Source organism: Urocitellus parryii, chromosome 10, assembly GCF_045843805.1.
Source record: "Urocitellus parryii isolate mUroPar1 chromosome 10, mUroPar1.hap1, whole genome shotgun sequence".
NCBI classification, from domain to species: domain Eukaryota; kingdom Metazoa; phylum Chordata; class Mammalia; order Rodentia; family Sciuridae; genus Urocitellus; species Urocitellus parryii.
Window position 1 is genome coordinate 105,765,118 of NC_135540.1, and position 24,609 is coordinate 105,789,726.

At 35.5% G+C, this 24,609-nt stretch overlaps 1 protein-coding gene across 4 annotated transcripts in view; it reads left to right on the forward strand.

Moving 5' to 3' along the window:
* Positions 1-24,609, forward strand: part of Scfd2 (sec1 family domain containing 2) — a 370,804-nt gene that overhangs the window by 1,678 nt on the left and 344,517 nt on the right. For all 4 annotated transcript variants that reach the window (XM_026385802.2, XM_026385811.1, XM_026385820.2 and 1 more), the window contains exon 2: positions 9,988-10,156. In XM_026385802.2, coding sequence (XP_026241587.1) covers positions 9,988-10,156 — 169 coding nt within the window. The remainder of the gene's footprint in view (positions 1-9,987; positions 10,157-24,609) is intronic.

Here is a 24,609-nt window from a genome sequence, read left to right on the forward strand (position 1 = left end):
GAGTAGCTGGAATTACAAGTGAATATCACCACTCCCGGATCTTTCTTTAGTTTACATTCTGTTAACAATTGGGTATGTAGTCTCAATCGTAATAATGTATTAAATATTTATACACATAAGGGACAAATGTAACCTTGAAATTGGCTAAAGAAAAACTCTTTGTGATACTTGACGTGTGCATTTATTTTCAAAGGTTACATTTATTTTTCTGTAACTAGGTAGATACAATGCTACTAGTAGTAAATGCTAGTCATACAAGTTTAGGAAGAATACTCAGGAAACTAACATTGGTAAGCATTCCCTTTAGTAGGCAATTAAAAATGTTGAAAGAAGTTATATAAACAATAATAAAGTATTTGAGTTTTTTTTACCTTAATCAGATGAATTTTTCAGATCATAAAATGGGAAGCAATGGTAGTACTGAGTTGGAAATTTATGCGACTGGGAAAACCAGGTGTCCAATGTGAAACTGTAATTTAAATACAAGTAATAATTGTAACATAATTGGATGCTTGGAGGATTAAACTATAATACTTGATGAGTATATGCTTGTTAAGATATTTAATGAATTGTATAAATGTTTATGCATCTATTTCTGTATGCTAAAAATGTGACTTATTATTTTCATAGTTAATCAGGAAGTTTGTATTTTTTTTCATTTTCCTCTAAGACTTCAGTGCTCCGGCTGCTCGGCATCATAGCAATAACTTTTTTGTCTTTGATATCTAATCTTTGTACATGCTTTTTTTTCACATATAGAATAAATGAAGTAAGCATAGCTTCTTCCCTGTAAAAGTAGTAGCATAAAGCAGTCAAGGAAGACTTAGAAAATAAGGACCCATGGAAAAACAAAATTGGCATGCAATAGCAATCATTTCATTCTTTCTCCAAGGGAAGTTTCTAGATCTCTTCCCCATCCCCAACTCACGCTCAACTTTCTTGCTTGTAGAATCACTGAGAAAACAGAAGCCATTAGAAAACTTCCTTATTTTCTATCACCAAATAACACCTTTTCTTTTTTATTTATTTATCTGTTTTTTTTTTTTTTTTTTGTAACTGGGAGTTGAACCTAGGACTTTGTGAATGTAAGCAAATGCTTTGCCGCTGAGCTACATCCCAGGCCTCTACCAACTTTTCTATATCTCTACACGTGTATTTTTCTTTTCTTCCTTTATATTAAAAAGGCAAGTAGCCAAGTGCAGGGTGCACACCTGTAATCCCAGCTACTGGGGAAGCTAAGGCAGGAGGATGGCAAGTTTGAAACAAGCCTCAGTAGTTTAGTGAGAACTGTCTCAAAATATAAAACAAAAAAGGTTGGGGGGTATAGCTCAGTGGTAGAGCACCCCTGGGTTTAATCCCCCTGTACCATTAGAGAGAAAAAAAAAGGAATATACTGTCTCTGCTATAAACATTGACTTTTTCACCTATGCAGACCCTCTCTATTTTTACTTCTCATAAATTTACCTTCTCATAAATTTACCAAATACCCCTTATCTAGATTAAGTTTTTCCTCTTCTCTGAATTTTCACCATTACATCCAAACAGGAGAGAACATCTCCTCTCTTGACCCTTGATTGCTTCTCCAACTTCAATCCATTTGGGGATTTTTTTTTTTTTGCTTCATTTTATAACAGACTTGAAAGAGTTTATATATTTGCTGTCTCCACAATCATTTGGTTCAATTGTCCCTCAACTCCCCTTAAATTAGGTTTTTATTTTCCAATACTTTCTAGACACTGTCTTTGTCAGGGCCCCCAATGATTTCTACATCACCAAATTTAGTGTTCAAATATCAGCACTCCTTTTTTAAACCTCAAAGAAGTATTAGAACAGTAAAATAAATAGCTTAAAATGTATAAAAATTCAAAAAATATACAGAAAGGTAGTCCATGGAGCCAGTTTCTTATGTAATCTCATCAAAGCACAAATCTGACATTCCATTTGTTTGCTTGTAGTCCTTACATAGCCTCCTGTCACACCTACCTTTATTTTTTTTTAATTTTAGTTTTTAGTTGTAGTTGGACAATTTAGTTTTTAGTTGTAGTTGTAAAGGACAAAATACCTTTATTTATGTATTTATTTTTATGTGGTGTTGAGGGTCGAATCCAGGGCCTTACAAGTATTAGGCAAGCGCTCTACCACTGAGCCACAACCCCAGCCCCATCTCACGCCTGCTTTTAAAGTTAATGTCTTTACCATTGTTTTCAGGACCACGCATGTCATGCATTTTCTCTAATCTCCCCTCACACCTACACTCTGAGTATACACTGTCCACCTTGTCACTCCTCAGACATGCCAAGCATGTCCCAATCTCAGAGCTTTTTTTAAAAAAGTTTTGTTGTTGTTGTTGTAGATGGACAGAATGTCTTTATTTTATTTGTTTCTTTTTATGTGGTGCTGAGGATGGAACCCAGTGCCTCATGCATAGGCAAGCGCTCTGCCACTGAGCTGCAGCCCCATCCCCCAGGTTCAGGGCTTTTGAAGTTCCTCTGTATCTCTGCCTAGAATGTTCTTTCAGGCATCCACTTTATTTTGTACCTCACTTTCTTTGAGTCTCTGATCAAGTGCCTGATCCTCATTCCTCAGAGACCATCTCTGACCATTTGTTTTGTCCTCTCTAATCCTTTCGCCCTGCTTTGTTTGTCATAGCTTTTCCAATTGCCTGGCACTGCCAAGTGATGATTGCCTGTCTCCTCCCACCTGAAGGCGAGCTTGTGCAGGAGGGGCTCTATTTATTTATTTATTTTTATTTTTTTTTTTCTGCTTCACTTATCACAGGATGTGTGTTAAAATTATTTCTGCTATGACACGATTCTATTTAATTTATAGTTATTTGCCAGCACTCAGAAGAGAACTTTGAAAACAATAGAAATTCATCAAATATTTGTTGAATGAAAGTGGATTAATAGTTGCTGCCAACTAAACTTTTATACATGTTAGCACACATTCTATTGGCTTTTGAGATTTTTTAGTCATTCCCACAGATACAGTAGGTATGCACTAAGGTGCACAGATTCTTAATATTCTTTCATTTTGTAGTTTGGGCACACAATAAAACTGAAGAAATCATATCATGTGAGTATTTTATGGCTAAAAATCACTTTCACATTACTTTGTTTGATGTTCTCACAAGTTAGGTTAGTTAACAACAAAGAAATTAAGGCTCAAGATTTATTTCTTACTGGAAAAAAGTGTGAACATTAAGTAGCTATACAGGTGTGAAAATACTGTATCAGTATTTCTTTTCCTTTTTTTTTTAAAGAGAGAGAATTTTTTTTAATATTTATTTTTCAGTTTTCGGCAGACACAACATCTTTGTTTGTATGTGGTGCTGAGGATTGAACCCAGGCTGCACGCATGCCAGGCGAGCGCGCTACCACTTGAGCAATATCCCCAGCCCTGCTTCAGTATTTCTATAAACGTCTAAGTTCTGTTACTTTTGTTTTTAGAATTGTCAAGGGAGAGTTGTAAATGTTGTTATTGTGAAGTCCTCACTTTCTGTACATTGGTTACGGATCCTTCTGTTAGTTGTCTGACTTCCAGAGTGTCTTTTAAATTAGGGAATTTACCTAGTTAGGCAGGTTGGTATGGGGGGAGATGTTAGGTTCATGAAATAATGTGCAACTATTCACTATTGAAAGGGCATTGCTCCAAGGGACAAAATTGGAAGGTTTTTTTTTTTTTTTGTGGTGTGTGTGTGTGTGTGTGTGTGTGTGTGTGTGTGTAGATTCAAGGCAGCAATTGAAAAAAGAAAGAAAAAGCAAGTTCTTGCTAAGTTGCTTAGGACCTCTCTAAGTTGCTGAAGTTGGCTTTGAACTTTTGATCTTCCTGCCTCAGCTTCCTTAGCCACTGCAATTACAGTGTACATCACTGAGTCTGGCTGAAATTTCAATTCATACCACTTGATAGCAATTTCATATAGATACCAAAAGGAAATAAACATTAAGTCTCAGTGGTGAGCAAGACAGACAAGGTCCTTGCCCTCCTGAAGCAGTTGATAAATTCTCAGGACTTAAAACATATGGAATGTTTGTTAAAATTTCTGAGAAGTAAATGACCACATATTTGTCTATCCCTTTGATTCTGTATTGCTTTGACCATGTTCAGGGTACCCAGGAGCTTGGATACCCAGGCTTCAGGCATATTTGCACAGAGGATTTACACTCTATTCTGTGGCCTGCTCTGGCTCCTGGTTTGTCTCCAGACACAATTAAAAGGAAGAATTGGTTCATGCATCACTAGAATATTAGGGTCTGGCTCTTGAGATTATCTAGAATGCTAGGTTAATAGTCTTCAAATTCAAAATCAAAAGTTAGGCAGTGATGGTAATTTTGGGATTTAAATTTTTTCTTCTGAAGTCTAGCTTGATTTGAACTTTTAAATCAAAGTTATTTGATTAAAGATTAACTTTTTTTTTTTTTTGGTATCAGGGATTGAACTCAGGGCCACTTGACCACTGAGCCACTGTGTTTCTAGCCCTGTTTTGCATTTTATTGAGACAGGGTCTCACTGAGTTGCTTAGTGCCTCGCTGTTGCTGAGGCTGGCTTTGAACTTGCTATCCTTCTGTCTCAGCCTCCGGAGCCACTAGGATTACAGGCATGTGCCACTGCACCTGGCAAAAATTAAGTTTTGATTCACTAAGTGGCTGTTGGTTCTGGGGTATCATTGCTTTAAAGTATAGTTGTATATTTATTCATTGAAAGTACTGAAATTTGGTACTATAGATACTTGCAAATATTTAATAGTATACTGTTTTTTTCCACACTCTGCATATATAATCAACTACTATTTTCACTATATTTCTTTGAGGTAAGTGTTATAGCCATCTCCATTTTACAAATGAGGAAACTGAAGAGGAGTTAAGTAACATGCACAAGATCACACAACTAGGTACAGGCAGAATTTGAACCTTGACAGTTTGCTCCAGAGCCTGTGCCCATGAGCTCTCTCATCTGTGTGGCTGTGGGGAGTTTCAGAACCCTTGTCCTGGATAGTAGAGAGAGTACAGATTTGGTGTCCAGAAGTTAGCAGCTTCAGATACTAAGCATAATTGTTGACTAAGTGCTGCTCATTAAAGCATCTATTTAAAAAGTAACTTTTTAAATAGAATTCCCCTCCCCCATCTACTTTTCCACAAATGGAGTTTAGATGGTACTGTTAAGCATAGGTCTGAGGCACAGTTGGAAGGCCACATAAAGCACTAACTAGTTTGCTGACAATAAATCCACATCAGTGTAACCTCATTTCCTATCTTAGTGACTTAACTTGCTGTATGGTCTTCACCGAGCCTTTGAAGAGTTTTCTCGTTTGTAATAAAGGAAAAATGTCAGTCTTTTGGAAGGACATGAAATCATTCATATACTCAACATGTGTTGAACATCATTGCTTGAGGAATGGAGGAATAGTGCTAAAACTATCAAAGTTCTTATATTTATGAAGGTTAGATTTTATTAGAGGAAGAATATGGTAAAGAAATTACTACATAATATTAGGTAGTAATAAGGGCTATGAAGAAAAATGAAGCTAGGTGTAAGTTTAAATGTATCTACTCATTGATACATCTTTCAAGAAATGGAGCTTAAATTGCCTTCTCCTGAGTGTGTGCTGGTATAGTGACTCACTTGCCCTCTCACATTAGCATTAGTAGAGATGCCAATGTACATATCCTAAATCCAGATCATAAAAGGCATGTTCCCTCCTCCTTGCTTTGTTTTCTTGTATCGCTTCTTCTGGGAGAAAGTAGCAGCCATGTGGTGAGGGCACTCAAGCAGCTCTGTGGAGAGGCCCATGCAGGGTTCTTTGCACCCGCTAGTTAGGAACTGAGGCTTCCTAGCAATAGTTACTTGAGTGAGTCATCTGGAAGTGGATCCTCTATCCCCAGTCAAGCGTTCAGATGACTACAGCCCCAGCTGACATATTGATAGCAATTTTATGACAGACTCTGAGTCAGAACCCAGTTAAGCTACTCTGAATTCCTGGGTACATAGAAACTGTGAAATAAGTAAATTTTGTTTTAAGCTGCTAAGTTTTGGGGTAATATGTTATAATAGCAAAATATATTATATATCATATAACTAATAAACTGGTTAAGACATTAGAGATTGTTATGATGGAGTTTTCATTTTATATAACATTGCTAAGAAAGACCTCCTTGAAGATGTGGCATTTGAACAGGGACTGAAATAAGAGAGTAAGCAGGTCGGGAAGCTATCTATGGATAAAACATATAAGACCCAGGGAATGGCAACTGTAAAGGGTCTGAAGTGGGCACATGTTTGACATGTTTGAGGAGCAGTGGGAGGTGTAGCTGAAGTATTGTGATCCAGGGGAACAGTGATAACAGGCGAGGTTGAGAGAGAGGCAAAGGGACTGCATTATAGGGCAAAATGAGGATTTAGAATACAAGTCAGAGTACATTGGGAAAACACTTGGAGGATTTAGAGCTGTGATGTGGCATGATCAGATTTATGTTATACAGGATCATGTATGTAAGGAATGTGGGGATTCAGGTAGATCCTTGATATATGGTAGCAGATCTCACCACAAAGGACTAAGGGGAACAATCCCCCCAAAATGCTGTTTGTGATATGTAGAAATGGCTGCTGTTGCCTTTTTATCTGTTGAGCTCCACTACAGTGTGATTGAGCTGTTATGAAGACTCACTAGTTCTTGCTTTATCCTTTGTAAGTAGAGGCAAGTGAAGATGCTACATACCTTATAATGACACTAATGTTTGTAATCACATTATGATTCACAGGAGTGGTATTTTTCTGAGACTGTTAACTAAAAAGTTGAGCCTGAAGCAGTAGCTTATTAATGTACAATCTCAAATCCTGGAGTTCAAAGATACCTGGGTGTCAGTTGGACCAATTCTGAGTTTTTAGATTGGTAAAAGAGAACCCCCCCCCAAAAAAAAAAAAAAAAAACTAGTAGAGGAAGGAACCACTTGAGCACATGTCTCTGTTTTTTTGAATTTATACCTCTTTGAAAAAGATGGCATTAGGGTCTGGGGACATAGCTCAGTTGGTAGAATGCTTGCTTCACATGCACAAGGCCCTGGGTTTAATCCCCAGCACTGCAAAAAAAGAAAAAATGGCATTGAGAATTGAACCATTCTTTGCTCAGATTAGGGACCACATTGCTATTGACCATATTCAAAGTTGGACAAGGAAGAAATAACTGGGTTCTGGTGACTTCCACTCCAGAGTAGCTCAACCAATATTTTAAATTTTTTCTAATAAAGGAAAAATTAAGCTCCCTGAAGATGTAAGTGTTATAAAACTCTTGGCTTTTTATTCATTTTATAAAAGGAGATTCTGAAAACATTGATAGGCCCAAGTGAAAATGGCACTAATTGAATTTTAAAGATGAATGTTGAGCCCTCTAAAGCTGGACATCTGAGAAACCATATTCATAAAAAAGCAGTGGAGTTATCATAGTCAGTTCAGATCAGCATTTTGTTATTCCTCTGATGTGATATTTTTTTTAAATATTTATTATTTTTTAGTTCTCGGCGGACATAACATCTTTGTTGGTATGTGGTGCTGAAGATCGAACCCAGGCCGCACGCATGCCAGGCGAGCGCGCTACCGCTTGAGCCACATCCCCAGCCCCTGATGTGATATTTTGAACAGTTTTTATAGAACATAAATTTTAAAATTGTGCTCTTTGTAGCAAATATTGGAGAGAGTTGAAGTTTTGGTAGAACCCTAATCTTAGATCTAAATATAACCCTGGTTAAGATTTAAGATTTTTGGGATATTTATGTGTGTGTGTGTGTGTGTGTGTGTGTGTGTGTGTGTGTGTATGTGTATACACAGTACATTTTTTATTCTTATTACAACCGGGATATATATTCACCATAGGAAGTTTAGAAATTCTGCATAAATACAATGGAATTAAAATCTTAATTTGAGAACTGCTTTAATAAATATATTGCAAGTTGAGAAAGCTTTTTCTCAGCTGGGTATGAGAGCACAAACCTTAACAAGTCTAGTGACTCTGGAGGTTGAGGCAGGAGTATCGCAAGTTCAAAGTCAGCCTCAGCAACTTAGCGAGGTCCTAAGCAACTTATTAAGACCCTATCTCAAAATAAAAAATAAAGAGGGCTGGGGATATGTCTCAATGATTAAGTGCCCCTGTGTTCAATCCCTGATATAAACAAACAAACAAATAAAAACAAACAAGCTAAAACAAAAACCAAACCTTTTTCTCTACTTGTGATCATTTAGGATGTGATGTTTTGGTTTTGTAAAGTTAATAGCCGTTAAACCTTAAGAAAAATACAAGCATTTTATATCTGGGCTTCTCATATTCAGAAAATTTTGAGAATGTCAACAGTTTCAGTTTGTAGAGGGTTAATGAACTGAGAATTGCTGATGATCCTCAAGTTTGAATAGGAAGGAGGACTGAGTGATACCAGACTGTGCGGCTAAATAAGCTGGAAAGCAAGAACACATAAGAACATTTATTTATACCATATTTTTATGAATGACAGAGGAAAAATTAAGTATAGCTTGGGAGAAGAGATCAGAATTTGGGCATCAGTATCAAAGAAAAGTTATGATGATAATTGGAGATTTATTAAAGTTTTTTAGTAAGTGGAGATGAAACTAGTGGAGACAAAAAGATGTTTATGATGTTATGAACAAGTCTTGTATCTCTGATTTGGTCCTAAAGACATAATTCACTTAGACACTTTGACCTCTCATAAATAAGATAACCATATTCCTTCTGCCCTGAATAAGTAAATATTCTGCTGGTAGTACAAGCAACTATTCTTTAACATAAAGAGTTACCTTAGAAGCACTCATACTGGCTCTATCTTAAATCACTTTTGTGAGGCCAATTTTTTTTTAATGAAGAACATGGATTTTGGAATTATCTGACTCCTGGGTTTGAATTCTTTCTTTTTAATTAACAAGTTAATTATTTACTTAATCTTGAGAAAGTGATTTAATCTTCTATTATGTAACTGAACATGACAATACCTACATATTAGAGGTGTTGTAAGAATTAAGTTGATAGTAAATGTACTATATGGAACTTAGCATCTGGTATATCATAAGCTCTCAATAACTATTAGCTGTTTTCATGAAGATGAGGATGGTGATGATACCTTGGGTTCCTGGTTTGGGCTTTCCTATCTAAGTTCTTCTGTCCCATTAATATGACCTGACAGAAAATAACATTAGGAAGCAAAATATTGGTTGATTTGAAGTGGATGGCAGATACCACCCATTGAAAGAATAATGTCTTTCAAATGATGATGGCTTTTGGAAAGATGATTTGTTTAGTGTTGAGTTTTAATTTGAGTTCATTCATACATTCATTAATAGAACTAACACATGAAAAGTTATTTGAGTACCTAGTATGCAAAAAACATTCAACAAATGTTGTGTCATTACTAGCTGTTACCATTTGTTCATTTATTTTTTCCTTTATCCAACAAATATTTAGTAAGAGACAACTAGCTGCCAATTTCCATGCTAGACATGGTGGGCTGTAGGTGAACTATATAAACAGGGCCTTTTCCATTATGAAGATGAGGTTATAGTGGAGGTTCCTAAGTCCTGGATTTTAGTGTCTTTGTCAATAAAAATCAAATACTGCTTTAAATTTTCAGGTTAATATCATCCTATGATACTTAGTTAACTGATTGACTATATGCTGAAAATTTGTTCAGCAAATACTTATGAATACCTGCTATATGTAGCACTGTGCTGGTGCTAGGGATATAGCAGTAACCAGAGAAGATAAGATGCCTGTCCTCATAGAGCATTAAGTCAATCCATGAGGCACACATCGATGAGGTGATTAATATGATCAGTATTACAAAGGCCAAAATACTAGGTTTATGTACTTGCTTTGTGTAGCAGAAACTAAAAATGACTATTATTTTTTATAGAAGTGATATTATAAAGGATTTATCCAGTTAACTTTTTCCTCCTGGTTTGTGAGTTTACATTTTCTTTCTGCTGAAATAGGAGCTGTTGGACATCATGGAGATAACTTAGTAGAGAAGATCATTTCGGTGCTTCCACAACTTCCAGGCCACACGAATGATGTGATGGTTAATATGGTAGAGCTCACTGCACTCCAGCAGGAAGAGGAGAATCAGAATGTGGTTGCACCAGGCTGTCTTGCACAATCCAAGTAAGTTGTGTAGTTTTGTTCTCTTGTTCTCTCTTTTCCCTTTCTTCTTATTCTTCACTGAGTATCTACGTTCAAAGAAACACTGATGAGTTGGTATAGTTGAAAAATTCATAATGGATAACCTTAGAAAGAATCATTTTTAAATTAAAAATAATTACATCCATTAAACATAACAATAAGCCACAGAGTATGGCATTTTACAGAAGTGTTACTTGGAGATGATGATATAAGCTTGTTTCCACTGTCAATTGCATCAGTTGATGTATCTCAATTTTACAGATAGTTTCATATGGAATTGTGACTAGGCCTCCTCATTTTTTTTTCCCATTTGACTAAAAAGTGACACATATAGCTATGAACCAATGCCATCTTTTAATAAGTAAATGATAAGCTCTTGGGCATCAATGGGAGAAGTTTTTGTTTGTAAGTATATTATTTTTACATGCTTAAAGTAATGAAAGATGGACTAGGTATGTAGTTCAGTTAGTAGAATGATTGCCTCGCATACATAAGGCCCTGGGTTCAATCCCTAGAACCACACACACACATAACAAAAAAAAAAAAGAAAGAAAAAACAAGGAATACTTGAAACCATATAATATTTCAGAATTATTTAAAACAATTATTATTGTTTTAAAAATTGTACTAAAAGGGAAAAAGATGTCTAAAACTGTTTCTCTTATTTCTGTTTTTAAATAAGAATCTTTTGGCATTATAGTTTTAAATTTTAACAGTAATATATACATTTGGAATTTCCTACCATATACATAATTTATTTGGAACTCTTAAAATTTTAACTTTTTTGTGGATAGTTAATAACATTTAACAGATGCCCAGAGTGTGCATATGGATCAGCATGGGAAGAAAATGAAAAATTCTAGACCTTGTCTTGTGTGTGTGTGTGTGTGTGTGTGTGTGTGTGTGTGTGTGTGTGTTGGGGAGGTACTGGGGACTGAACCCCCAGGGCTTTCTCTGTGCCAAGCTTGTGCACTATCATTGAGCTACACCCCTAGCTTTTAAAAAAAATTATTTTGAGATAGAATCTCAGTAAATAGTTCAGGCTTCCTCAAACATGTAATCCTCCTGCTTCAGCCTTCAAAGTAGCTAGAATCACAAATGTGTACCACTGCACCCTGGCTGACTGTCTTCTTTTCAATGCTTGAACATATAATAAAATCATAGACCAAGGGTCTGCAGCTATATAAACCTAGAAATAACTGTGGTTGTATATACTTATCACTATTAGAGGGCTTTTCAGAAGTTAATTATTAAGGATTTAACTGTGAGTCTTATTTTAGGCTAAGTAATATGAAGGACATAAAAGTATATAAAATATCATTCTAGCCTTTAAGGAACCCCTTTTCTTGTTTGTAACAATGATTTATCCCAGGTATAATAAGAACAAGAAAACTCAAAATGATATGAAATCAAGACTAATGTGTCTGTGCTACAAATTATAATTCCTATAAGTGAAGTATCAGGATAATGTTGTCTTTGTAGGGACAGTCTGGGCCTTGTGGAAGGGGTGATGCTTGAATTGATTACATCTTGAGAGATATAGAAAAAAGGAGGGGACTAGCATGAACACAGGTATAGAAACATAGGGTCTGTAGTGACGGGGTGTAGAGAAGAGAGACAACCTTAGTGGACCACTGCTGCCATCAACTCTGTGAACATTTTTCAGGACATATTATATGCCAGGCATAGATACTCCCAGGCATTTACATTTGGGGAGTCATTTTCAGTTTCACAGAAACCCAAATTGGTGGGTATTATCATTCCATTACAATTTTATAGGTAGGGAAACTGAGGCAAAGAAACATTAAGTAACATATTAAGTGTATAGAGGTAGAGCTGGAAATGAGCCCACCACTTCCAACTGTAGAACAAGAGCAAGCATGCTCCCCAGAGAAGTTTGCAAAAGAGTGGTGTTGAATCCATCAATTTTAGTGAGCAGGAAAAGACACAAATTCTTAGAAGTATAATAAGACAAATGTTAGAATAAAGGTGGCTTCGAGATCTATAACTTATGTTTTCATATGGCCAATTTATTTAATCTTGATTCTCAAGCATTCGTTCTATCTTAAGCTTAGTTCAAGTGTCAGCCAGGTCAGTCTTTTTTTTTTTTTTAAGAGATAGATTTTTTAATATTTATTTTTTAGTTTTCGGAGGACACAACATCTTTATTTGTATGTGGTGCTGAGGATCGAACCCAGTGCCGTGCACATGCCAGGCGAGCATGCTACCGCTTGAGCCACATCCTCAGCCCGCCAGGTCAGTCTTGAAGTCCCATATCACTTGCCAGTGATTGATGGAGAAATGAGCAGATGATAAGAGGGAGTCTTCTTAGGACTTCTTGCTCAGATTTCTTTGCTTCTTTTTTCCCATTTTTTATTGGTACTTATAATTGTATATAATGATGTGATTTGTTGTTATATATTTATAAATGTACACAATATAACAATATAATTTGGCCAATATCATTCCTCAGTAGAAATACTGAGCAGGAATATACGAAGGACATAAAAGTATATAAAATATCATTCTAGCCTTTAAGGAACCCTTTTCTTGCTTGTAACAATGATTTATCTCAGCTAGAATTACAAATGTGTACCACTGCACCCTGGTACACATGTTTTCTTCCCCTCCTCCATGCCCCTGGTCCCTTTCCTTTACTCTACTTGTCTCCCTTTGATTTTCATGAGTCCCCTTCTACCTTTCTTTCCTTTTTCCTCTCTAGCTTCTGCATATCAAAGAAAACATATGTCCCTTGACCTTCTAGGTTTGACTTATTTTGCTTATCATAAAGATCTCTAGTTTCATCCATTTTGCTACAAATGACATTTCATTTTTATTTATGGCTGAATAAAACTCCATTGCATATACATACATTTTCCATTCATTTGCTGATGAATACCTAGACTGGTTCCATAGTTTGATTATTGTGAATTATGATGCTATAAGCAAGGGTCTGCATATATCACTGTAGCATATTGACTTTAATTCTTTAGGATAAATGCTGAGGAGTGAGTGTATCTGGGTCATGCCTATCTTTTGAGGAACTCCATGCTGATTTCCACAGTGATTGCACTAATTTCCAATCCCCCACCCCCTAAAAAACAATAAAAATGTGAAGAGAGAGCTTACATAATGGGAGAAAATCTTTGCTAGGAGCTCTTCTGATAGAGGATTAATATCCAAAACTATATAAAGAACCCCAAAAACTTAAGGCCAAAAAAAAAAACAGTTAATAAATGAGCAAATGAACTAAATAGACACTTCTCAAAAGAACAAATACAAATGGCCAACAAATATATGAAAAAATGTTCAACATCATTAGCAATTAAGGCAATGTTAATCAAAACTACACTGAAATTTCATCTCACTCTAGTTAGAGTGGCGATCATTAAGAATACAAAACAAAGCCGGGCACGATGTCGCATGCCTGCAATTCTAGAGGCTTGAGAGACTGAGGTAGGAGGATAGAAAGTTCAAAGCCAGCCTCAGGAACTTAGTGAGTCCTTGAGCAACTCAGCGAGACTCTGTCTCTAAATAGAACAAAAAATGGTTGGGGATGTGGCTAAGTGATCAAGCCACCTCTGGGTTCAAACTCTAGAATAATAATAATAATAATGATAATAATAATAATAATAATAATAATAATAAAAATGCTGAAGAAGGTATGGAGAAAAATGAACACTTTTTACACTGTTGGTGGAAATGTAAATTAGTTTCTTTGCTTTTTAAAAATGATTTAAGAGACATACAGAACCTTCTATTGCTCCCATTGCTCCCCCAACTCCCGAGGGTTCTCATGTAAATCTCAAAATTGCTGCAGCCATCTTGCTGATGCCCAGAAGTTGATGCTAACCCATGGAAGGTACCGTGACAAAGATTGCTGCAAAGAGCACTATGGTTTTCCCCCTATATTCTCTGGAGCTCATATTGTGTGGGTGAATACATTTCCTTATTGTTTAAACCAAACCAAATTGCTTTTTTCTATTATTTGTAATCCTGGCACATTTTTTATACCTTGTTATTTCATCTATAAAACAAAGACATTGCTTTAACTGACTTCTAAGCCTCTTATTGCCCTTAAAATAATCCATCCTAACTCAGTCCTTGCTGTGACTCAGTTCCACCTCTCAACACTTAGACTATGTTCATTTATGTGTTTTTTCTTATAATTCTTTTTCTCCATTGGTGTTCTTCTCAATAGATTAGGAACAAATGTAATCCTAGACAATGGGCTTTGAGAACCATCCAAAGATGAGAGTATGTTCACAAATCTCAAAGATGAGTTCTAGAGGGATCTGAATGAAGAAGAAAATGAGAACAATTCTGGTGAAATAGTGAAACTAGAATGAGGTTGTACATGAAAAAGAGATAGGTGGTAAGAAAATTATAAGCAAAAATAGTGTTATGGTTTGGATATGTATGAGCTGTCCCCTAAAAGCTCACATATGAGACAATGCAAGAAGGTTCAGATGAGAAATGATTGAAAGAGTTGTAAGAGTCTTAACCCAATCAATGGATTAATCCCCTGGTAGGGATTAACTGAGTGGTAACTAAAGTGGTAAGGTATGACTAGAGGAGGTGAGAATTAGGGTGTGGCTTTGGTGTGTGTGTGTGTGTGTGTGTGTGTGTGTGTATTTTTTATTTTGAGAAAAAGGAAAAAGACAATATATTGCTTTGCTAGCAAAGGAGAAATACAGGGGACTCCTGCCCCAAAGTCTGTGATTCTACCTATCAGCAGGAACAGGGGGGTTTTAACGAGGTGATTCAGAGAAAATGAGATTGGAGAGATCAGGAGGGAGAAGATCAGGGAAAAGAAGATCAAGGAGGAGAAGATTAGGAAGGAGAAGGTTAGGAAAAAGAAGATCAGGGAAGAGAAGGTCAGGGAGAAAAAGGTTGGGAAAAAGAAAACAAAAACATGTAAGTTTCAAAGGCACAAGGGATATAGACAAAACATCAACTGAACCCCTGTTACAATTCCCCATTGTCAGTTTCTAGCTTCCATTTCTGTGGAAAATGGGTGATGACATCTCTGAGCTATTTCCCCTTTGAGGGGGTGAAGTTGGGGGAAGTAACCCAAAGTCCTTGTTTTCTATCAGCTGGGGTGTGGACAGTTAAGAGCATCTAGAGGTCAGAGCAGTCCAGAGGTCCACATGGCAGATGGCAGGTGACTGGACAAGGCATACTTAAGGCAGGGATCATGCTAAGACAACAATAAAGAGCAAAGCATTACATTTTTGAAATTAATTAGAACAAAAACTATTGATATTTCAGCCAGGGTCTCTGAAAACCATGAGGACAGTGACTCATAGTATTATGAGTGAAAAACAGATCAAGTTCATCAATGTAGGAGGTTAGGAAGATTTGTAGCTCAATGAAATCAGACTCAAATTAACTCGGGACAAATTAGGGACCCTTGTGATCAATACTATTATTCATTCTCACACCAGAACCCTTTCTTTATAGACTCCAGCTTTACTTACTTTTTGGTAGAACTGACACAAGTGTGCATCTTAAGTTACATTTAAACAACCATTGTTTTTCCTTTTAAATGGTCCATGTAGGACTGTGTTTTTAGGTTATACTCTCCTGCCAGGTGTTTAAGACCAAGTTGGTCAAATTGACTTTGTTTCTACTTACTCTTAAGAGTCTGCTGAGATTCCTCAGAGATCACTCTTTGGGACATGTGTGAAGCTTCCTGGCTCTTTTAGCTTTTCTCTACCCATGGTGCCACTTTCCAGGATGGGTTGGGGTCTTGCTGACCACATGTGGCTTCTCTTGGAAGCATCAGGGACATTTATGTCTTTAAAGACCCTCCATTTTGCAGAATGTGCACTGATTGGCTTCCTATTCTCTAGGGTCCTCTCCATTTCCCTGATCAGCAGATCTGGTGACTCACCAGAGTTGTAGGCCAGAGAGGGGTCACATTGTTCTCTGGGTCATGGGTGACTGTAGAGGGCAAGTGACAAAATGATTTTTCCTTGGCCTTTTTACTTTCTTGACTTTGGTCTCCAAGGTTTTGGTTTTAAACACCCAGCAAAACAGTTTCACCAGACTTAAAAAGGGAGTAACAGGTTATAACTTCAATATCTATATTTTTACAGTCACCCCTTTCATTTAATTGGGTATTAGTACTGGAAATCAGCATTATATAATATTTTTCCTGTAGGTGATGGCTTTATTATCTCAAATTAGCCCAAGGTTTTTGTTTGTTTGTTTGTTTTTAGAAGTGGTACTTCTACACAACATTAATAGGCAACAGTTAATAACGTTAACAAGGAAAATAAAAAATGAAATTACAGAGCAAAAACATATTTAGTTTGTGTAATAGCTATGAACAAAGAAAAATCTTGAACCTTTACTTAGTTATACCTATTTTCCCTGTTTGAGACCATAGTAATCTTTATAACAAAAATCAATCTTTTGAACACAACTTTAAATGAACTGAAGTCTAGCCTATTTTTGAGCCATTTTAACAGGGTGTAAGGTGGGAGGCAGAGCCTTATCTTAGGTAAGGCAGGGCTTTTAACAATTAACACAATACAACATTACACCTGAAACTTGAATCAAAGACGGACTAAGAGAGATTTTAACTTTCTTTTTGTGGAAAAAGTGGTGGTGTATATATTTGTAACGGGCAAGTAGAGACGTCTCTCTCTGCTTTCTAATCACAATGTGAGCTGCTTCCCTCTCCCATACTCTTTTGCCATGATGTCCTGCCTTACCTTGAGCCCCGAGGAATGGAGTCAGCATCTTATGGACTGATTTCTCTGAAATTGTGAGCCATTAAATAAACCTTTCTTCCTGTATAAGTGTTCTGGTCAGGTCTTTTAGTCACAGCAGTGAAAAAGCTGACTAAAACAAATGGCATAAAGCAGTTAACTGGGAGAAAGTGGTAGTTTTTCAGTCTTTCTTGGAAGACTTAATTTCATCAATTAATTTCTCTGCAAAGAAGGAATTGAAACAAGTCACTTTTCCTAGAATATACTGTATGTCCATCAAAGTATCAGTAACCACTACCACCTCTGACAACTCTCCAGAAACTTCTCAATGACACCAGAGTGAGAATAAAAACATTTAGTACTAAAATGCAAAACAGATGGGCATTTTGGCAACAAATGTGCATGCAGTGGAATAATCTTTAAAAAGCAACTTTCTAACTATGATATAAGCCTTCAGAATAAAAATTTATTGCTAATATAATTTTCATAATAGGCTGTTTGTAATTATTGCAGTTGAAGTTACTGCCAATGCAAATGTGAAGTCGAGAACTTAAATGCATTACAACATGGTTTTCCAGTACATGTCTATTATTCCCTGGGTTATATGGAATATTTTTGGCAAGAGAGAGGCAGAGTATTTCCGTTCTTATGTTTTCCTCCTGTTGAAGTAGGTTTTTATTTTCTGTCCCCAGCTCAATTCTTCTAACCCATTAGTCTTTTTAACTCCTTAAGCAACCTTTGTCCAATTCCCTTCCTGTATTGACAATATCTGTGCTTGGTGCCCCAGCTCTGGTGTATCCACTCACCCATGGTTATGCTGGTTCTGCTGAATCCAATGTCCCCTTCTCTTATTGCTTCTCAATGCCTCCCATTGAAAGACAGAGGCCTTACTATGGCCTAAAGTCTGTGTGCCATCTGACTTCCTTTTCCTCTCTGAACTTATTCTTTCCTCCTTACTTACTCTTCCAGCCACATAAGCAAGCTTCCTTGCTATTCCTCCAATGAAGCGTGTAGGGTTCTGCCTCCGGGCTTTGACTCTTGATGTTCCCCACACGTAGATCCTTTTTCCCACAGGTACACACTTGCCTCATATTTCTTTTCTTCCTTTTTAGTGAGTCTTTTCATGACCATCTTAGCACTTCAATTTCCTCTATTTCATTTTTTTTCTTCCTGCACTTATTACTGTTGAGTATAGTTATTTATGTTGTTTTTTCCACTAGAGAGTTTCACGATAACAGGGATATTTGTCTCTTTTATTCACTGTTATGTCCCCTTGCCTAGATACTACCAGCACTCCAGAGATACCTGTTGAAAGGAATGAATGGTGATGGGTATTGTCAGGGCAGGACACATGAGGGGAGTGTATTACTCGACTAAGAGAGGGCCAAAATAGAGAATGGACTTTCTAGACTCTAATTGTTGAATCTTTAAACAGTCATTAGTTTAGCAAAATATTTGTAAAATATTCAAATTTACTTATGATACTTTAAATATATGTGAAGAATGTACAAGGTACTGATGACATTATGTTTCTCCATAGAGGATTGAAAAGTTAGTGAAGTGAAAATGGAGGAAAAAAGAGGGTACTTACTATATTTATTAGTTTGTGTGTTCTGAGTATTCAGTCATATGAATATATATCTTATTAAAAATAGATAGAAATAATATTTCAATAAAAACATTACTTCTTCTTAAGGTCAAGTTCTCTGCTCCTAGGAAAGAAAGTTAACCTCTTTTACTTTTCAACCTCTAGAAAGCTTCTCTTGCCTATGCGTCCTCCTTCCCCCGTGAACTATTATTTCTTTTAAAAGGTTTATTAAAATGCTACATTGTAATTGTTATATCTTTCTTTTCTATTAAATTGTAACTTCCTTGAAAGTAGTAATTCTTTCCTGGCACTCAAAGAGGTGCTAGTGAATTGAATAAAACAACCAATAAATGGTCAAATAAATAGTTTTGAATAGATTTTAACATTAGATTTGAGGCCAAATATAAAAATAATGCCATAAATTCTTGAAAAGCTTTATATGCCTCATTTCAGTACTTAAGTCATTGAAGAGCATTTTTGATTGGCATTTATATATATAGCCATGGGTTGCTTAAGATTGAGATTTACTCTGAGAAATTTGTCCTTATGTGATTTCATTGTTTTGAGACTATCACAGCTTGTACTTCCACAAACCTAGATAGTTTAGGTCAATCACTCTAGATGTCCTCTTGATGAAATGAAGAGGTACGGATATGGGATGTATAAGTTAAATAGTATGTAAATGCATACTATTTAACAATAAACTTAAAAGAAGAAGTACACTTTAACATTAAAAGTAAAGAATAATAAATGTATAAACCAGTAACAGTGTTTAGTTGTTTATCAAGTACTATAAATAATTGCTTTCTTATACTTCATACAGCAGGTAGTGCAGTAATGCAGCATCACCACCAACACACCTTGAGCTGCAGAGTCACTAGACATACAGGAACTATTCAGCTCCATCAAATTTTATGGGACTGCCATCATCTTTGTGTTCCATTGTTGATTGAAACTTTATTATATGGTGTGTGTCTGTGAGTGTGTCCATGAGCACCTCTTATTTCTTTCATTAAGTTTCTGCAGGACAGGCTTTTTTGTGTGTACTCTTTACCAAATGCACTGCATTGTCTAAGTCAGAAGAAAGTAAGTAAAATTCAGTAACTGAATTTTGTCAGGTATTGTGTTAGATATTTTTGTTATTGTTTCACTTAATTCAACAGCAACTATAGAAGGTAGATATTATTATTATTATTTTGTTGTTGTTTTTATAGAAGTTGAGAGAAGATTCTTAAGCAACTTGATCTAAGTCAAATTTTCCCTAAGTGAGGGCTGGGGTTGTGGCTCAGTGGTAGAGTGCTGGTCTAGCACGTGTAAGGTCCTAGATTCGATCCTCAGCACCATATAAAAATAAATAAATAAAATAAAGGTATTGTGTCCAACTACAACTAAAAAATAAATATTAAAAAAATTTTTTTTCCGTGACTGGGTCAGATCTTGAAATTTTTTTCTCTTTTAATTCCAAAGCACATGCCTTTTCTACCATATCATACCAACTTCCTGACACATGATTAGTTGAATGTACATATAAGAAAACAAATGAATTCAGAAATTATGAATATCTGGTTTATAAAAAGTTTTTTTTTTTAATTTTGTGTTGTGTTGTTTTTGTTTTTTGGTATCTAACCTAGGGTCTAACTTAGGACCTTGGACATGCTAGGCAAGTGCTCTACCACTGAGCTATTCTCCCAGGCCAAGAATAGTATTTTAAGTCCATTTTTCATGTTAGTTTTTAGTTTGGTGATAGGATTCTGTTTTTAGACTATAAAGCAATGTAATATACAGGGAAGATCAAATGCAAACCCAACAGCTTGAGCCTTAACAATTATGAGCCAATTTAACTTCAACATTGTTAAGCAACCTGGGAATGGAGTGTAGTTACATCATTAACTGGGCCATTAAACTAAGAAAATGTTGAATCATTTCCAAATAGTGATAAACCAGCCTTCTATCACTGGAATAAACTCCATTTTGTCATGATATATAATTATTTTTACATATTGCTGCATTCTATTTGCTAATATTTGGCTAAAGATTTTTGCATCTATATCCATAAGGAACATTATTCTGTAGCTTTATTTGTATTATTATTATTTATTTTTTTATATTCTAATTTGTTACATATGACAACAGGATGTAATTAAATTCATATTATACATATAGAGCACAATTTTTCATGTGTCTGGTTGTACACAAAGTAGAATCACACCATTTGTATCTTCATATATGTACTTAGGGTAATGATGTCCATCTCATTCTACCATCTTTCGTACCCGCATGCCTCCTCCCTTTCCCTCCCTCCCCTTTGCCCTATCTAAAATTTGTCTATTCCTCCCATGTTCTCCCCAGCATCCCCATTATATATATCAGTCTCTGTATCAGAAAAAAACATTTGGGATTTTGTTTTTTGGGATTTGGCTAACTTCACTTAGCATAATATTCTCCAACTCTGTCCATTTATCTGAAAATGCCATGATTTTATTCTCTTTTAATACTGAGTAATATTCCATTGTGTATATATATATCACATTTTCATTATCCATTCTTCTACTGAAAGTCATCTAGGTTGGTTCCACAGTTTAGCTATTGTGAATTGTGCTGCTATAAACATTGATATGGCTGTGTCCTTATAGTATGCTGTTTTTAAGTCCTTGGGGTATAGACTGAGGAGTGGGATAACTGGGTCAAATTGGTAGTTCCATTCCTAGTTTTCCAAGGAATTTCCATACTGCTTCCATATTGGCTGCACTAATTTGCAGTGCCACCAGCAGTGTACGAGTGTGCCTTTTCCCCCACATCCTTGCCAACACTTATTGTTGTTTGTATTCTTAATAGCTGCCATTCTGACTGGAGTGAGGTGAAATCTTTGTTTTGATTTGCATTTTTCTAATTGCTAGCAATGTTGAACATTTTTTCATATATTTGTTGATTAATTGTATATCATCTTCTGAGAAGTGTCTGTTCAGTTCCTTGGCCCATTTATTGATTGGGTTATTTTTTTTTTGTTTTTGGTGTTAAGATTTTTGAGTTCTTTATATATCCTAGAGATTAGTGCTCTATCTGATGTGCATGTGGTAAAAATTTGCTGCCATTCTGTAGATTCTTTATTAACTTCACTGACTGTTTTTTTCCCCTGAGAAGAAGCTTTTTAGTTTGAATGCATCCCATTTATTGATTCTTGATTTTAATTCTTGCACTATAAAAGTCTTATTAAGGAAGTCAGGGCTTAATCCAACATGATGGATATTTGGCCTATATTTTCTTCTATTAGGCACAAAATCTCTGGTTTAATTCCTCAGGCCTTGATCCACTTGTGTTTTGTGTATGGTGAGAGATAGGGGCTTGATTTCATTTTGTTTCATATGGATTTCCAGTTCTCCAGCACCATTTGTTGAAGAGGCTATCTTTTCTCCAATATATGATTTTGGCACCTTTGTCTAATATATAACTGTGATTATGTGGGTTTGTCTCTGTGTCCTCTATTTTGTACCATTGGTCTGCAAGTCTTATTTTGGTACCAATACCATGCCATTTTTGTTACCGTTGCTCTGTAATATAGTTTAAGGTCTGGTTTAGTGATGCCACCTGCTTCACTCTTTCTGATAAGGATTGCTTTAGCTATTCTTGGTCTGTTATATTTCCAGATGAATTTCATGACTGCTTTTTCTATTTCTATGAGGAATATCATTAGGGTGTCAATTGGAAATGCATTAAATCTGTATAGTGCTTTTGGTAGTATGGCCATTTTGACAATATTAATTCTGCCTGTCCAAGAACAAGGGAGATCTTTCCATCTTCTAAGGACTTCTTTGATTTCTTTCTTTAGTGTTTTGTAGTTTTTCATTGTAGAGGTCTTTCACCTCTTTTGTTAAGTTGATTCCCAAGTATTTTATTTTTTGAGGCTATTGTAAATGGGGTAATTTTCCTTGTTTCCCTTTCAGAGGATTTGTAAACTGATATACAGAAATGCCTTTGATTTATAGATGTTGATTTTGTATCCTAATACTTTGATGAATTAATTTATTAGTTCTAGAAGTTTTCTGGTGGAATTTTTGTGGGTCTTCTATGTGTAGAATCATATCATTGGCAAATTTTGCTAATTTGAGTTCTTTTCCTATCTGTATTCCTTTAATTTCTTTCATCTGTCTAATTGTTCTGGCCAGTATTTCAAGAACTATGTTAAATAGAGTGGTGAAAGATGGCATCCCTGTCTTGTTCCAGTTTTTAGAAGGAATGCTTTCAATTTTTCACCATTTAGAATATGTTGGTCTGGGGTTTAGCATAAATAACTTTTACAATGTTGAGATATGTTCCTGTTATCCCTACTTTTTCTAGTGTTTTGAACATGAAGGGGTGCAGTGTTTTGTTGAATGATTTTTCTGCACCTATTGAGATGAGTATATGATTCTTATCTTTAGATTTATTGATGTAATGAATTACATTTATTGATTCTTATGTTGAACCAAACTTGCATCCCTGGGATGAATCTCACTTGATCGTGGTACACTATCTATTTTTTTGATATTCTTATTGTATTTTATTTGCTAGAATTTTATTGGGAATTTTTGCATCTACATTCATTAGAGATATTGGTTTGAAGTTTTCTTTTTTTGATATGTCTTTGTCTGGTTTTGGAATCAGGGTAATATTGGCTTCATAGAATGAGTTTGGAAGTGTTCCCTCTTTCTATTTCATGAAATAATTTGAGGAGTATTGATATTAGTTCTTCTTTTTAAAATTCTTTTAGTTTTAGGTGGACACAATATCTTTATTTTATTTTTATGTGGTGCTGAGAATTGAACCCAGTGCCTCATGCATGCTAGGCCAGCACGCTACCACTTGAGCCACATCCCCAGCCCATTAGTTCTTCTTTAAAGGTCTAGTAGAACTTAGCTGTGTAGCCATCTGGTCCTGGGAATTTCTTGTTTAATAGGCTTCTGATGGTGTCTTCTATATCACTGCTTGAAATTGATCTGTTTAAATTGTGTATATCATTCTGATTCAGTTTAGGCAAATCATATCATTCTAGAAATTTGTTGATGCCTTTGATATTTTCTGATTTATTTGAGTACAAGTTTTCAAAATAATTTCTAATTATCTTCTGTATTTCTGTCGTGTCTCTAGTGATATTTCCTTTTTTCTCACATATGTTAGTAATTTAAGTTTCTCTTCTCATCTTCATTAGCATGTCTAGTTTGTCAATTTTATTTATTTTTTCAAAGAACCAACTTTTTGTTTTGTCAATTTCAATTGTTTCTTTTTTCAATTTCATTGAAAAAATTTCATTGAGTTCAGCTCTGATTTTAAATATTTACTGTCTTCTACTAATTTTGGTGTTGGTTTGTTCTTCTTTTTCTAGGGCTTTGAGGTATAATGTTAGGTCATTTATTTGTTGACTTTTTCTTCTTTAAAGGAATGAACTCCATGCAATGAACTTTCCTCTTAGTACTGCCTTCATAGCATCCCAGAGATTTCAATATGTTGTATCAGTGTTTTCATTTACCTTTAAGAATTTTTAATCTCCTCTTTTATGTCTTTTGCAACTCATTGTTCATTCAATAGCATATTATTTAGTCTCTAGGTGTTCGAGTAGCTTTTATTTTGTATTTTATCATTGGTTTCTAATTTTATTCCATTATGATCTGATAGAATGCAGGATAGTATCTCTACTTTTTTGTATTTTCTAAGAGTTGCTTTTGTGGCATAATATCTGGTCTATTTTAAATAAGGTTCCATGTGCTGCTGAAAAGAAAGTTTATTTGCTTGTTGATGGATGAAAAATTCTATATATGTCAGTTAAGTCTAAGTTATTGATTGTATTATTGAGTTCCATAGTTTCTTTGTTCAGCTTTTGTTTGGAAGATCTATCCAGTGGTGAAAGATGTGTGTTAAACTCACCCAGAATTATTGTGTTGTGGTCAGTTTGACTCTTGGACTTGAGAAGAGTTTGTCTGATGAACGTAGATGCTCCATTTTGGGGGGCATATATATTTATAATTGCTATGTATTGTTGATATATAGTTCCCTTGAACAGTGTAAATGTCCTTCTTTATTGTTTTATTAACTTTGGCTTGAAGTCCACTTTATTTGATATGAGGATAGAGACTTCTGCTTATTTCCACAGTCCA